Genomic DNA, 14,299 nt, shown 5'->3' with positions numbered 1-14,299 from the left:
ATAATAATAACAATAAATAAAATGAAGTAAAAAGAGAGGGGTCGGAGAAAAAGCTTCTTTTTGTGGCCCGTACGGGGATCGAACCCGCGACCTTGGCGTTATTAGCACCACGCTCTAACCAACTGAGCTAACCGGCCACTTGACGTTCGGGCGCCTCCGTCAAGTCTATGAGGTTTCTACGCCTGCGCGGGGCCGCCCGCGGACTTCGAGCCTTCAATTCTCTCTGCAACTGTCGTCATTCCCGCTGTCATCCCTATTGGCCAGAAGAAAACACAGAGCCTCTTTAAAGAGAATAAAGTGGCTCCTCACCACGAATCGAAGGTTTTCACGGGGGAATGCAAATTATACATGGGATGCTTGGCTCAGCAGTAGGATTTTCAAACATTGCAACTCAATGCTTTTTTTATGTATCTCGAGAATCCTAAGGCGTGGAAACTTCGTGTATCAAGAGCTTTGGTGTGGCTAAATAAAGCTTAGAGAATGCAGAAAACCAGGTAGAGAACAAAAGAACCACCGAATCCCCCACCGCCCCAAAACAACGGCAGCGTTGGTTGGTATCTTTCCTGACAATCCTTTTTCACTGCACAGGCTTATTTAAAAATATATATTTGGCATTCAGTTCGACCTTGTTAAAAAAGAATATGATCTTTTATCTTTTTTGTACTTAATATTCTATCATTATCATACCCCTAAGCAATTGCAAATGTCATTTTTTAAATGTTTCCTTAGGTGGATAAGCCATTGTTTCCCCCCACACACACCACCCGCCCTTTTTTTGATGTCTGGCAAATGTCTTCATTTTGCCCTCTCTTGTTAACTAGCACATGATTAAATCATGAAGCAGTTGCTGGGTGGGCAACGGGTAGTACCCACTCCAAAGGGTTAGTGTCTGAAAAGATACTGTCCCCCGGGGGGCTTTTTGGTCTCTGAGTCCCTGACCTCCTGTGCTCTGGGAGTAGGAGAAGGGAGCCCCAGCTTTTCACATTGTCCCTCTGGTCTGATTACTCAAAAAAAAAAAAAAAAAAAAAAAAAAGGCAGATTATCATCAATGTCCCTTGTTGCAACCAGCAGAAGCCCAGTCTAGCTGATCTTAACAGAACAGATGTTATTAAAAGGAGGTGTTGAGTCAGGTTTAGTCAACGCCTACTCATTAAGCCTGGCAGTGCCCTAACCACAGGGAATCAGCTGTAAGCCAAGCAGACCTGATCCTGTCCTCACCAAGCCCACAGTTTAGCAAAGACAGGTGCTAAGTTAGTATGGGTGGAGACACTTAGGCATCGCGCTGAGTGTAGGTAAACAGTGCCAGGGGTGGAAGTTTGGGGCAGGTTTTTGAAGACTGGGAAACTTGACTGCATTCTGAAGGTCAAGGACGGGCAAGTATAGGCCCAAACAGGTAGAGCGCTCTGGGCAAAGTGAAGTGTCGGCAACCCTGTCCATTTTGCTTGTCGCTGAATGTCCCGCGCCTAGCACACTCTCTGGAATAATAGGAGTGTAATAAATAGGAGTCAGGGGCGCCTGGCTGGCTCAGTTAGGAGGGCATGTGACTCTTGATCTTGGGGTCATGAGTTTGAGCCCTGCATGGGGGGTAGATTATACTTAAATAATAATAATAATAAATAGGAGTCAGATGAATGAATGAGCTAATTGCAAAATCACATTTTAAAACATATCAGACCAAGTACTTTCTCTGTTCAAACCCTCCCCTCCTGGCCCAGCCCTGCTAGGGCTGCCAGATTTAGCAGCCCTAAATAATTTAGTGTATGTCCCAGACAATATGTAGTTGTTTATCTACATAAACACCTTAAGTTCGCCTTTAACTGCCCATCCTGTGCCTACGTGGCAACCCCACACGCAGAATAACACCCATCCGAAAGACCCCGACCTAACCTGCTCCCCTTCCCGGTGCCCCCTGACACAGCCCCATCACCCTCCTTCCTGGATCTTGCTCACCAGGCCATGCTCCTGCCCTGGGGCTTCTACACTTCTGTTCCCTCTTCCTGGACCCTCTTCCCCCAGACACTGCCAAGGCTCTCTCCCTCGTGTCCTCATGTCTATGCGTAAATGTCACATATTCAGCGAGGCTTCCCTGACCCCCCTATTTAAAATCGCAACCCGCATTCAGAATTCCCTGCTTTTTCCTGCTTCATATTTCGTCCGGAGCTTTCTTAATTTCGTGACTGCAGGAGGGCAGCCACTTGTATTTTGCACCTGCAGCACCTAGAAGTGACTGGCACATGGTAGATGGTCGATCCAGGTTTGTCGAAGTTGACAGATCATCCCTTAGAGGTCTAGCCCTGACACAAGCCGGGCAGAATTGAGGGCTCGTTTCCTGAGTGGGCGGGCTCCAATCCCCCGGGGCAGAGGGAGCCGGCGTGCCCACGGTGGGGGAGACGCAGTGACTGAACGCAGACGGTAGGGGGCACCCGAGACCTAGGCGTCCGCTGAGCACCCGGCCGCCAGCGCGCCTCCTACCCCGGGTGTGTGCGGACTCCTCTGGATTTCTCCTGCCAATTCGGACTCCATCTTACAGTTCCTGCAAGACAAACAGGTCCTAGTTTTCATTCTTTGAGTTAGGAAAATGCAGACTCATACATGACCAGCACCAGGTGATGAAGTCGGCTGCCCAACCGACTGAGCCACCCAGGTGCCCCATGCCCTTCATTCTTGGCAACATTTCAGAGGAAGAATGTTTCCAAGGGAGATTTGATAATCTCCTCTTACCTTTTTCTGGAACATCACTCTTCAGAGGTCAAAACTTCGGGGTTGAATCTCTAACTTTCTTCTCTTTTCTTTGGTCCAGGCCTAGGTCTATTGTCTATTTCCTGAACAATTTCCTTGAACTGTCTTCCAACCTTCTTTTTATATTTTTTATTTTGACTTGGAGCCCTGGAGCACACAGACAAGGACAGAGCAAAACACTTTGAATGTTGAAGCTGAATTCTTGCCAATCAATTCTGGAAAAAAAAGAAAGAAAGCAAGCAGGGGCGGGGTGGGGAGGCAGGAATAAAATGCTTCATTGTACAATATGTACTATGTCAAAACTGTTAGACAACACAAAGGAAAAATAGACAAACATAAGGATTTTTCAGATGTTGCTTCTAATTTGCTACAACAAATCAGTTGGTTCCAGAGACTTTTTAAAAATGTCCTTTCTTAAAGCATGCACATTAATTGCAAAGCTTTAAAAAAGGTCTCTTTTAGATGCAAGGGAGCTGTAGAAGCACAGGGGGTTGGGAGTTACAGATTTGGGTCTGAGCCCAGGATGGCCACTGGCGAGTGGGTGACTTTGGCAAAGGCCTCTCTGGGTCTCCACCAACAGGCCACATGGGTTTCTACAACCTTATCAGGCTACCTGCTTAATCCCACCCCCCCCCCCCCCCATCAACGGTTAATTTGTCCTGGATGTTCAACAATCATTGAAAATCAGGCTCGCCCTTGTCAGAAGGGAAGGAGTAACAGCAGGTGACAGTGGATGATGCCTTTTGATTAGTCAACCTTTACTGAGCATGTGGGCAAAAATCAAGCAGTATTGTATAGTGTCACAGACATCTGACTTCATCTGCACAACCGCCCTTTGGAGTGGGTACTTTTAACCCCATGCTACAGAAATGAGAAAACGGTGGTCCAGTGATTGGACTGGGGTTCCCTGGTGTGATTTTCCTCTCTATGACTTTAAGGGCTGAATTTTAATTCTTTCTGTTCTCCTCTTAGGAAACCTCTTCTTAAGCTTTATAAGATATCTGTTGTTCCAAATGCCTTCTTCTCAGAGATGTGCATAGACTCTCTGAGTCGGAAGTTTATCTATTTTTGTGTTCACATCACACATGACACCGTGACCTTATTTATGGTGCTTGGTTAGTTACCATTCTTCATGTTAATTTGAGTGGCCAATATTCTTGTGCTCTTTATTTGATATCCCTGTTAGCTTCGTTTCCTCTGAGATATATTTATTATTTTCTAAAATGAATCTAATTTCTAATATTTTCAGGTGGATTTGCATCTGCCCACCTTACCAGTGTTAACACATTTGAAATTTCCGTCATCTCTAATTTTTCTAACTTCTGCCTATTTCCTGGTTGGAACACTTATTAAGATGCTCAGCAGAAGAACACATATCTTTTATTAAAAAAATTTTTAATTCTTAATGTTTATTTTTGAGAGAGAAAGAAAGAGAGAGAGAGAGAGAGAGACACCGGGTGGGGGGGGGGTGGCAGAGAGAGGGAGACACAGAATCTGAAGCAGGCTCCAGGCTCTGAGCTGTCAGCACAGAGCCTTATGTGGGGCTCAAACCCACAAACCGGGAGATCATGACCTGAGCCATAGTCGGACGCTTAACCGACTGAGCCCCCCAGGCGCCCCAGGACACATAACTTTTAAACACGGCCTCATGGCTGAATCTCTTGACATTGGAAAATAGGGAAAAGCTAATTCTGGGATACGGGCAGAACTGTGCAAGGAACAGTTTTAGAATGAACCAAAAAGCTCCAGTGGCTGTATTAGGTAGTGTTCGAGCAGTTTCCAAGGTGGAGCTCTAAGGTACAGGGTGGTTCCATTTTGCAAGCATCCTTTGAGTATGTCGTAGAGCCTGGCTGCTGTCTCTGTGTGCTGGACAGGTGAAGGGCTCGTGACCCATTGTTTCCTAGCGGTCAATTCTTCTCCTTGTCATTTAGGGCACGAGTGGTCCAGGGAAGCAGGCGACCAGGCCACACAGATATAAACCAAGAAGACTGACGCCCAGGTGTGGTGTTTGAGAATGTTTCAATAGGGAGACATGGGTCCACAGCAATTGCTTTTTTCGAAGTAGCGTTTCCTAGTCTGTTTAGAATTTAAAAAGAGCGAGGAATTATCTAGGCCAGTGGTTCTCAAAATATGGTCACCGATGCAGCAGCAGCATCACCTGGGATCCTGTTAGAGATGCAAATTATTGAGCCCCACCCCAGAATTACAGGTGAGAAATTTTGGGAGTGGGGTATGGCAACCTGGGTTCAACAAATCACAATCACCTGAAGGCAGGTGATTTTGGGTGCCGCTAAAGCTTAAGAACCACTGCTCTAGGCAAAACCTTTCACAAGTCCCCCTTCTGTAAACTTCCTGCTAAGGTACCCCATTTGTATCCTTTGATCTTTCATTCTGGAGGCCCTTTCCCTCCTCTCCCGGGCGTTCACACACCAGGTGCAGGCCGCATACCAGGGTGGTGGGCTGGACCAGCTGGTGAGGGTTGAAGTCCAGCCGCCCCTGCTTGCCTGGGTAAGCACACTGGTCTTTACAGTGTCACTACCCAGAGCCACTTGTCCATGATGAAAATGAGCAGAAGATCCCACAGCCATGGCAATCAGAAACAATAGGGCTGGGGCTCACCTGCCAAAATGCATTCACCTGTTCATCTATTTAACAGGAACTCAGTGACTATCCAGTAACATCCTTTGCCTGCAAGGAAGATAAAAGGTGGGCGGCCCAAGGAGCTTAGAATCTAAGGGGCAGAAGAAGCATATGAAAAGAGGGGCGCCTGGGCGGCTCAGCTGGTTAAGTGTCTGCCTTTGGCTCAGGTCATGATCTCCCAGGCTGTGGGTTCAAGCCCTTGGTCGGGTTCTGTGCTGACAGCTCAAAGTCTGGAGCCTGCTTCGGATTCTGTGCCTCCCTCTCTCTGCCCCTCCCCTGCTTGCACGTTCTCTCTCTGAAAAAAATAAACATTAAAAAGAAAAAAAAGAAGTGTATGAAAGAGACAGAAAGATAAATGTGACAAAGTCCCAAGATAAAGGGAAAGGCCACAAGGAGACAGGGAGAGATCAAATCCCAGTGGTCTACAGGAATTAGATGTGGGTTTTCAGAGCTAACAAAGATAGCACCATGAACAGCAGCACCAGCAATAAGCACCCTTTGTGGTTTTTTCAATTTATTTTGAGATAAAATTCACATATCATTCTTTTTTTAAAGTGTATTTATTTGAGAGAGACAGAGAGAGCATGAGCAGGGGAGGGGCAGACACAGAGAATCCCAAGCAGAATCGAGAATCCCCTCGACAGCACAGAGCCCAAGGTGAGGCTCAGCCCCACAAACCGTGAGATCACAAGCTGACCTGAGATCAAGAGTCCGATGCTCAACTGACCGAAGCACCCAGGTGCCCCCACCTATCATTCTTAACCATTTAATATGTACAATTCAGTAATTATTACAAAGTTGTGCAACCATCACCACAATCGAATTCCAGAACATTGTCATCACGACAGAAAGAAACCCTGTCTCCATGAGCAGTCCTTCTCCTCTCCCTCCCCCAGCCCTTGGGCAACCACTAATCTACTTTCTGTCTCTACGGGATTTGCCTATTCTGGACATTTCCGATAAATGGAATCATACAATACACACGTGGCTTTTAGCGTGTGGCTTCTTTCACTTAGCATCATGTGGCTGCTTAATGGGAGCAGGGCTTCCTTCTGGGGTGATGAGGCTATTTCTGAACTAGATAGAGGTGATGGTTGCACAACACCGTGAATGTACTAAATGTCACACTTTAAAGTGGTTAATTCGATGTCATGTGAACTTGACTCAGCTTTTTAAAAAGAAGTTAAAGATTTCAGAGTAGATGCCCTTGACTCCAAAGCTCCACTTTAGGAATTTCTCCTCTGGGTACACATGGACATATAGGAAATTAAGTATTTACAGGGTTGATCACTGCAGCAGTGTTTGAAAGATGGGACTAATAATAATATATTAATGTAAATTATAATTTTGTTAATTAAATATATGTCAAGTATATTTAAGACGTTATTTGAGGAAGAAGAAATAACTTTCTAAACCAAAATGAATTCAGGCCCAAAGACGTGAAAGGAAGATAGGATGGGCAAAGGTGTGGGCCTGAAGATTTCAGGTGGGGGGAGATTGTGTATGGGGTGAGAAATGTGGATTTATCTTATAAATGACAGGCACCTATAGAGACTTGGTCAGCCTAGGGCTGGAAGGAGGCTGGAACCGGCAAAAGGTAAGGTGGGTAGAAAAAGGAGGAGGGGTGTGCAGGAAACTGAGGTGTCTTGCGGGACGGGGAGGAAGAGAATATTGAGGGTAGAGTGCCCCCCGGGCAGGTGGTTTGCCCCCTGCTGAGGTGGGATCCAGAGGGCAGGGGACAGGTGAAAGTGGCCTAGGCCAACAGTGGAAGCATTCGGGGCTCATGTGCAGTGGCTTAGAGAGGAGAAAGCTGCCAGCCAATGGAGAAGAGACTACGTCCTCAGGGGAGGACAGCAGAAAAGGATTGGGAACCATAAAGAAGTTAAAAATTGCACGTTGTTATGTTTTGATCTTTTCCTGAGTGGCTTTTTTTTTTCCATTGTAACTTTTTTTTAACGTTTATTTATTCTTGAGAGACAGAGAGAGAGCACAAGTTGGGGAGGGGCAGAGAGGCAGGGGGACACAGAATCCGAAGCAGGCTCCAGGCTCTGAGCTGTCAGCACAGAGCCCAATGCAGGGCTTGAACGCACAAACTGTGAGATCATGACCTCAGCCAAAGTCGGAGGCTTAACCGACTGAGCCACCCAGGCGCCCCATAACAGTTTTTATTCAATGTCGTATATAAGATTACTTTGTTCCTGTCTTTTTGATTGTTTCTTCCTTATATTTGCCCCTTTCCTTCCCAACTTGGTGAGACGTGGCTTTGCATTCAAGGGTATTTTTGGGTCTTTGTCCAGTTTCAGTCTAGTGATGACCACCTCGCTGGGTGGATGCCCACGTGGACAGTCGTGCCATTTGCCTTCTCTCGCTGTACTCGTTCAGTGTAGATGACATGAATTTCTTCCTGTAAGCCTGGACGACTTTGCCAATTTGCTGACCTTTGTCGTGTCCTCACCCAACCTGTACTTCATCATCCTTCCGGATGGGCATGGATCCAATGTAGTACTTCTGTCTCAGCTCTTTGGAAAGAGGGGAAGACATAAATTTCCTGCGAATGTGGGAAGGTGCACTGAGATGCCGGGTATGGTTCTTGCTCCGGTCAGAAGTCACAAACGGATTGAACTTCATTTTGGTTGCAGTCGGCAGGCCAAAGCTCGCCTGCTGCGGTTCCAGCAATGGTAGCAAAGGGGAAGAGACGAATGGCTTCTTAATCTTTGTAGACATCCTGTGTCCATGCAAGTGTGTGTGTGGGGGGGGGGGGGGGGAGGGAATTCAGGTATAGATCTTTCTGTGTTGGCACAGTATTTTTGGAGAATTATTTCACATCAGTCCACAATTAAATTATCGATGCCTTATGACCTATCAACCCCAACAGAAACAGTCATATGTGTGCTCAAAGATACACACAAGGGTATTTTCTGAAGTATTGTTCGTAATAGTAAAAATAAGAAACATAAATAGGGAAATGGTTAAAAAATGAGAGTATATCCATACTGTGGAATATTATGCATCAGTTAAAAAAGCACAGGGGAGCTCTCCATGTCCTAATATTAAAAGATGACTACGGTTTATTAAGTGGGGGAAATAAAAGCAAATTATAGAAGGATACCCATGATTTTCAATTGTGGGGAAAGTCTGTTCAAATTCATGCACAGAAATTCCCAAAAGATGCCACTCAACTGTTGCCAGTGGTTAATTCTGGGGAGGATGGGGAGTGAGAAGGATGTAAATGCTTCGAAGGGATTATTTCAAATTTTACTTGATATATTTCTGTATTTTGATTCCCCCCCCCAAAGGACACGCTTTACTTCTTTAATTTCAAAAAGTAATTGGAAAAAATAGGAATACCTGACCTAAGGGAGTAGTTGTGGGGATGAAAAAAGCAAATACATGACAATGAGCTTCATAAAGCGCTACACCGGTACATACAGTTGTTATTTTTAGCGCACTGTGAGTTTCCGGAGGGCTAGTCACCTTTTGGTTATCAAGTCACCCTATTTGCACAGAGTTTATTCACATATTCATTCCTTCAACTTTACACTGCAATATAAGTGTCAGGAAGTCAGGGACCCTGTCCACACTGCCCTCCTTTATAGTCCCAAAGCCCGCAACAGTACCCTGGGCTCAATTAACGCTTGCTGAATTAAAAAGAAAAACTTACAAATGAACCTCTGTGTTCCAGACTAGATAGGAGATGATCAAACGCAGGATGAGACGGCAAGGAACAGTTATCAACTGACAGTTATTTAGCGCGTCCCCAGCCCAGTTCCAGCAATAGGTATCACATGGCTAAATTCTCAGGCAGGCTGGGAATAGCGATCCCGGAAGGTCGCCTACACTCAGAGGCGGAGAATTGCTTACCAAAAGCGGCGAGGGAGGTTGCTTAGCAACCAGACTAAGGAGGCGGGCCGCACTGCGCACGCGTACACTTTGGACCGACAGATGCGGAGATGGTGTTTTGCGCACGCGCGGGAGGCGGCCTCGGGGCGTCCGGGGCCTGATGGTTGCTAGGGTGACAGCGATACAACATGGCGGCTGGATCCTAACGCTCTCTGTCGAGGAGCCAGCGCGTAGGTCCTGGTTCGGGACCCTGCCTCACAGGAGTGGAAGCCAGGGGGTCTCCCTTTCTGCCCCTTTCTTCTCCGTCCAGTGTCGGCAAGGGCTTGTCGTCGGCTTCCGCATCCAGGATGAAGAGTGAGCGGGGCCGGGGAGGGGCGGGGACGCGAGGGCGAACGGCGGGGGTCGGGGAGTTGGGAGGGTACGAAGGGGCAGGGTCTGGTCACCAGGGTGGTGGGTCCACTCGGCAGGCCGGGAAGGCGCAGCGTGTGGGGACCCCGAACTTCCCTGGGCTGTCAGAAGCCGGCGCCCCCGGGGGTTCGAGGCGGGCTTGGGGGCGGTGGGGTCTCAGAGCGACCCCCCCACCCCCAGCCCCAGACCTCCCAGGCATATTTTGGTGTGGAGGTTATGTAACAAGTTTTGAAGGTTTTGTTGTTGTCGCACGCTGGACTGAAACTGGGATTCTTGAACATTCGGCAGTAAGGTAGTGAGCGGTTACTGTGTGCCTTTCTGCCCTTTAATGACATCGGTTTAGGGAAAAATGAGAGGAAAGATGGGCTATTTTATTTTTGGGGTCAAACAGTAGTGTTTTTATTGGAACTATTTTTATAGGGATTTTGAAACAACCTTTTGGTGAAAGTGTTACTGGGAAGTTGGGAAATGAAGTGGTCGTCCTAGAAAATGTAACGGTAAAATTTTTACCTATGCTTGGATTTGTGGATTATGAGTAACTGAACTGCAACCAACCTGGATGGGCTTTTTTTTTTTTTTTTTTTACACATTACTGTACAGATGTGTATTTCTGCTAGAGGTATGGAAAAATTCGGACCTCCTTTGCTGTGAAAAGATTTAATTACGTATACTTGCAATGTGAAATTTGCATTGTACCCTAAGTGTCCATTGGTAATTGATTATGGCATAAATTGTGAAACAAAGATATTTAAAATAATTTACCCCGTTCATACTTTACAAGACATTCTTATTTTCTTTTGGGCTATTGTTTACAGGTTTTTCTTTTTCATTAATGCACCCAAAGCTGTAGTTAGAACACAAGGCCTACAAAAGGTTTTATTTGCATTTTTACTTATAGTGTGGACTCATATACACATATTTTTTTCCTTTTTTCCTTCCCAACTATTTACTGTCAGAATTTTGAATCTGTATGAAAGTTGCAAGAAGAATTCATTGTTTATAAATCTTTCACCTAAATGCACCATTTTGCCTTTTGTGTGCCTGCTTACTTGCACACTCTAAATTATGTAGTGTTTATTTCGCTGAGCGTTTTGAGTTAGTGCACACCAGTCCTTTTCACCACTAATAATTCAGCAGGTATCTACTAAGAACAGTGACATTTTACATAATCACAGTACAAACAACATCTTGATATATATAGTACTCTTATCCAATATGCAGCCTATATTTCAAATTTTCCCAGTTATCCCAATAGCATCCATTATAGGTGTTTTTATTTTTTCTGGCATCCAGTCAAAAAGCACAAATCGCATTTTGTTGTCATATCTCTTTGGCCTCCTTTAAACTGGCAGACTGTTCTGCCTTCTGTGTCTTTCATGGCATTTTTTTAAGAATTCAGACCATGGATTTTGCAGAACGGCCTTCAATTTGGATTTATCTGATTGTTTCCTCATGATTAGCTTTCGCTTAAATATTTTGGTCAAAAATATGTCAGAGGTGAGGTTGTGTCTCCGTCAGTGTGTCTCCAGTTTTGTTGAAGTTAGCTGTGATCATTTGATCATTCCGTTTATTCACTTTTGCCTCTTAGACCTCTCCTGCTCCTGTGCTAGAGGCTACCACTCTTACAGTTTCAGTTATGTCTATGTCTGTTTATATAAATGTGTATCTGTATATGTGATGTAATCTGTATCAGCCTATGTAAATGTGTCCATCCCCCCCTTTTACTTATTTTTAATAAGAATTTATTTTTTTCAAAGTTATTTATTTTGAGAGAGAGAGAGAGAGAGCACGCACACAAGTGGGAAAGGGGGACAGATGATCCAAAGCGGGCTCTGTGCTGACAGCAGAGAGCCTGATGCGGGGCTCAAACTCACGAAGCAAGCTGTGATCTCATGACCTGAGCCGGGGTCAGACACTTAACCGACTGAGACACCCAGGTGCACCAAGATTTTATTTTTAAGTAGTCTCTATACCCAACGTGGGGCTTGAACTTACAACCCTGAGAACTTACAACCCTGAGTCACAGGCCCTACTGACTGAGCCAGCCAGGTGCCCCTATCCCCCCTTTAAAACGTTAATGCTGGCATTATATACTGTATACTTTAACAATAAATAACACATATTATACATAAAACATTTTATTTATTTATTTTTTAAAGTTTATTTATTTTTGAGAGAGAGAGAGCGAGCACCGGCAGAGAAAGAGAAGGAAGGAGAGAATCCCAAGCAAGCTTTGCACCGTCAGTGCAGAGCCCGACACAGGGCTTGAACTCACAAACTGTGAGATCATGACCTGGGCTGAAATCAGGAGTTTGATGCTTAACTGACTGAGCCACGCAGGCGCCCCTCATATAAACATTTTATGTATGTAAATACTTGCATTTTTTAAATGTCCTTTAAACCTTTGAGTGTTTTTTGTTTTTTGTCTTTTTTTTTTTTTTTTTTAGTGTAGTGGGTTTTTAGTGTAGGTAGTTATTTGATATGTTCTTTTAAATGGCCATGTTGGTAGTGTTCAATTAGTTGGTTTAGTGTTACATCTTTATTCTTCTACTTTAAAATCCAGTCTGAGTACTGGTGAAACCTATTGTCACGTGGGTGTACATCCTGATCAATTCAATGCTTGACAAATGTTTAACGATGGAGAAAAAATATTCCAGAACAGGAAGTCACAGAGACAGAGTCATGGAAGTAGAATGAATAGGAAAAGTGAGTAATGGTGAAATTGGACTCCTAGCCTGGGGTCAGAGTGGGGCCAGGAACGCTAGGTCATCATGTTGGTCTTCATTTTATGGTTTTCTACGTGTATTTTCTACCTCGTTTTCTAGGCAAGGCCCACGTGTTTAGGGATGTATTACTGAGCATTCTGTGAAGGTGGCCTTCTTATTGTTTTGCATCGTATGCAGTTGTAGGGAGCAGGGAGTAACACAGGAAAGTTGTTATGAGCATGGGCTTTAGAGCCGGGCAGACATGGCGGTCTCCCGCAGGTCACTGACCTTTCTTTCTTCGTTATTCTGGTTATTGATTGCTTCCTGACAAATCACCCCAACTTGGTGGCTGGCGATACCAACAAACTCATCTCTCGTGGTCCCGTGGGTGGCCTGGGCTCAGCTAGGCAGGCCTCACTTGGATCCCCTCCTGCAGTCGCAGCTGGATTGTGGCTGGGGCTGGAGTCCTCTCCGAAGTTTGCCACTCACGTGTCTGGCGGCTGACGCTGGCTGTCCCCTGGGACCTTCGCGTGGCCTGTCAGCTGGAAGGCTACTGCCTCCACGTGCCTTGACCTTCCTCGCGGGGTGGCACTTGGGTTCTGAGGATCAGCGTCCCAAGGGTGCGAGGTGGGAGCAGCATGACCTTCTCTGACCTCGGGAATGTCATAGCGTCCCCTCCGCATCCCCCAGAGTTGAGCGTAGAGAACGTAGATCGCACCGCTTGATGGAGGAGTGGCACAGGTACGTACTAAGACGAGCTTGTGGCATGCGCTGTCTAGAAGCTCCCACCTTTCGAAAATAAAATCCTCCACACTTAGATGGATAGATTGATTGATGTAGAAGACTTTCATTTTTTTTTTTTTTAATTTTTTTTTTAACGTTTATTTTTGGGACAGAGAGAGACCGAGCATGAACGGGGGAGGGGCAGAGAGAAAGGGAGACACAGAATCAGAAGCAGGCTCCAGGCTCTGAGCCATCAGCCCAGAGCCCGACGCGGGGCTCGAACTCACGGGCCGTGAGATCGTGACCTGAGCTGAAGTCGGACGCTCAACCGACTGAGCCACCCAGGCGCCCCTAGAAGACTTTCATTTTAATCTCTACACCCCACGTGGGGCTTGAGTTCACGACCCGGAGATCAAGAGTCGTGCACTCCACCCACTGAGCCAACCAGGCGCTCCTCCACACTCCGTCTAGCCTGGTTAGTATAAACCTGTTTGTGCCTGTTTAGCATAAGAATACCTATTTTATAGGGTCGTTTCAAAGATTAAATGAGATCGGCTGTGTAAAGCTCACAGCACAGTGTCTGGTAAGTGATAATTATAAGTGAGTTCTTACTTGCTCTCCCGGTGGATGAAAGCAGGGGTGTAGAAGGGGAAAGAATGACAGATCCTTACTTGGAAGAAATTTACTGTTATCTAACCTAGTGCAAGTGCCCTTTTTTTTTTTTTTTACTGTCTGAACGTTTCAATGGATTATTCAAAACATACCTATAAAAGGAGAAAACACCCTATGTGTTCTGAAGGCAGTCACCATTTTCCTATTATATCACAGAGAATTTTTTAAATTATCTGTTGTTATTGCAGACGCTTCAGCTTCGTGTCCCTCATAAATGTATTTTTATAGAACCAAAGTCGCAGGAAACCTCAAATACTCTTGTGTCACTCTCCCTTCCTAGTGCGCCTCTCACCTTCTGTTTTTATAAATAGATGCATCAACTAGCCACTTTTTATTTCTTTTTTCTCTTTAAATTAAAACAAAATTAAGTAAAAGTAACACTGGCTTTGTGATACACCGAAGCAGTGAAAGGTTTGAAGTTAGTCTTGGGACCCTCCTCTGCTTGACAGAGTCAGTCCTGGTTAACATTGCCCCAGATGTACTTCCATAAATCTTTGCATATTGTGTGTGTGTGTGTGTGTGTACATATACAGATACATAGGTGTACATACATAGATGTATGTATCTGTATA

At 45.4% G+C, this 14,299-nt stretch overlaps 1 protein-coding gene, 1 long non-coding RNA gene, 1 other non-coding gene and 1 pseudogene across 9 annotated transcripts in view; 1 reads left to right on the top strand and 3 right to left on the bottom strand.

Annotated features, from left to right (window-relative positions):
• Positions 1–63: 63 nt before the first annotated feature.
• TRNAI-AAU (transfer RNA isoleucine (anticodon AAU)) lies at positions 64–137 on the bottom strand. The gene has a single exon. It is a non-coding gene; the product is annotated as a tRNA-Ile (tRNA).
• A 907-nt stretch (positions 138–1,044) lies between these two features.
• LOC109274583 (uncharacterized) lies at positions 1,045–9,211 on the bottom strand. Its single transcript, XR_008416955.1, has 3 exons — positions 9,041–9,211; positions 2,722–2,886; positions 1,045–2,533 (listed from the first exon to the last, which is right to left on the bottom strand). It is a non-coding gene; the product is annotated as an uncharacterized LOC109274583 (long non-coding RNA).
• Positions 7,326–8,372, bottom strand: LOC109274581 (60S ribosomal protein L26-like; annotated as a pseudogene).
• Positions 9,212–9,323: 112 nt separating the features above from the next.
• MOK (MOK protein kinase) overlaps positions 9,324–14,299 on the top strand; it is a 69,444-nt gene continuing 64,468 nt past the window's right edge. For 6 of the 7 annotated variants that reach the window (XR_008417359.1, XR_002083716.2, XR_002083715.2 and 3 more), the window contains exon 1: positions 9,327–9,573. Coding sequence is in view for 2 of the 7 variants with exons in the window: in XM_019462300.2 (XP_019317845.2) it covers positions 9,567–9,573 (7 nt within the window). In the remaining 5 variants the exon portion in view is untranslated. Of the gene's footprint in view, positions 9,574–14,299 lie in introns of all 7 variants that reach the window. The other variant, XM_019462301.2, reaches the window with a different exon arrangement.

Source organism: Panthera pardus, unplaced genomic scaffold (assembly GCF_024362965.1).
Source record: "Panthera pardus isolate Hobbes unplaced genomic scaffold, ASM2436296v1 HiC_scaffold_24, whole genome shotgun sequence".
Taxonomy (NCBI): Eukaryota; Metazoa; Chordata; class Mammalia; order Carnivora; family Felidae; genus Panthera; species Panthera pardus.
The sequence above is the reverse complement of the archived record's forward strand: the minus strand, read 5'-3'. Positions and strand labels throughout refer to the sequence as shown.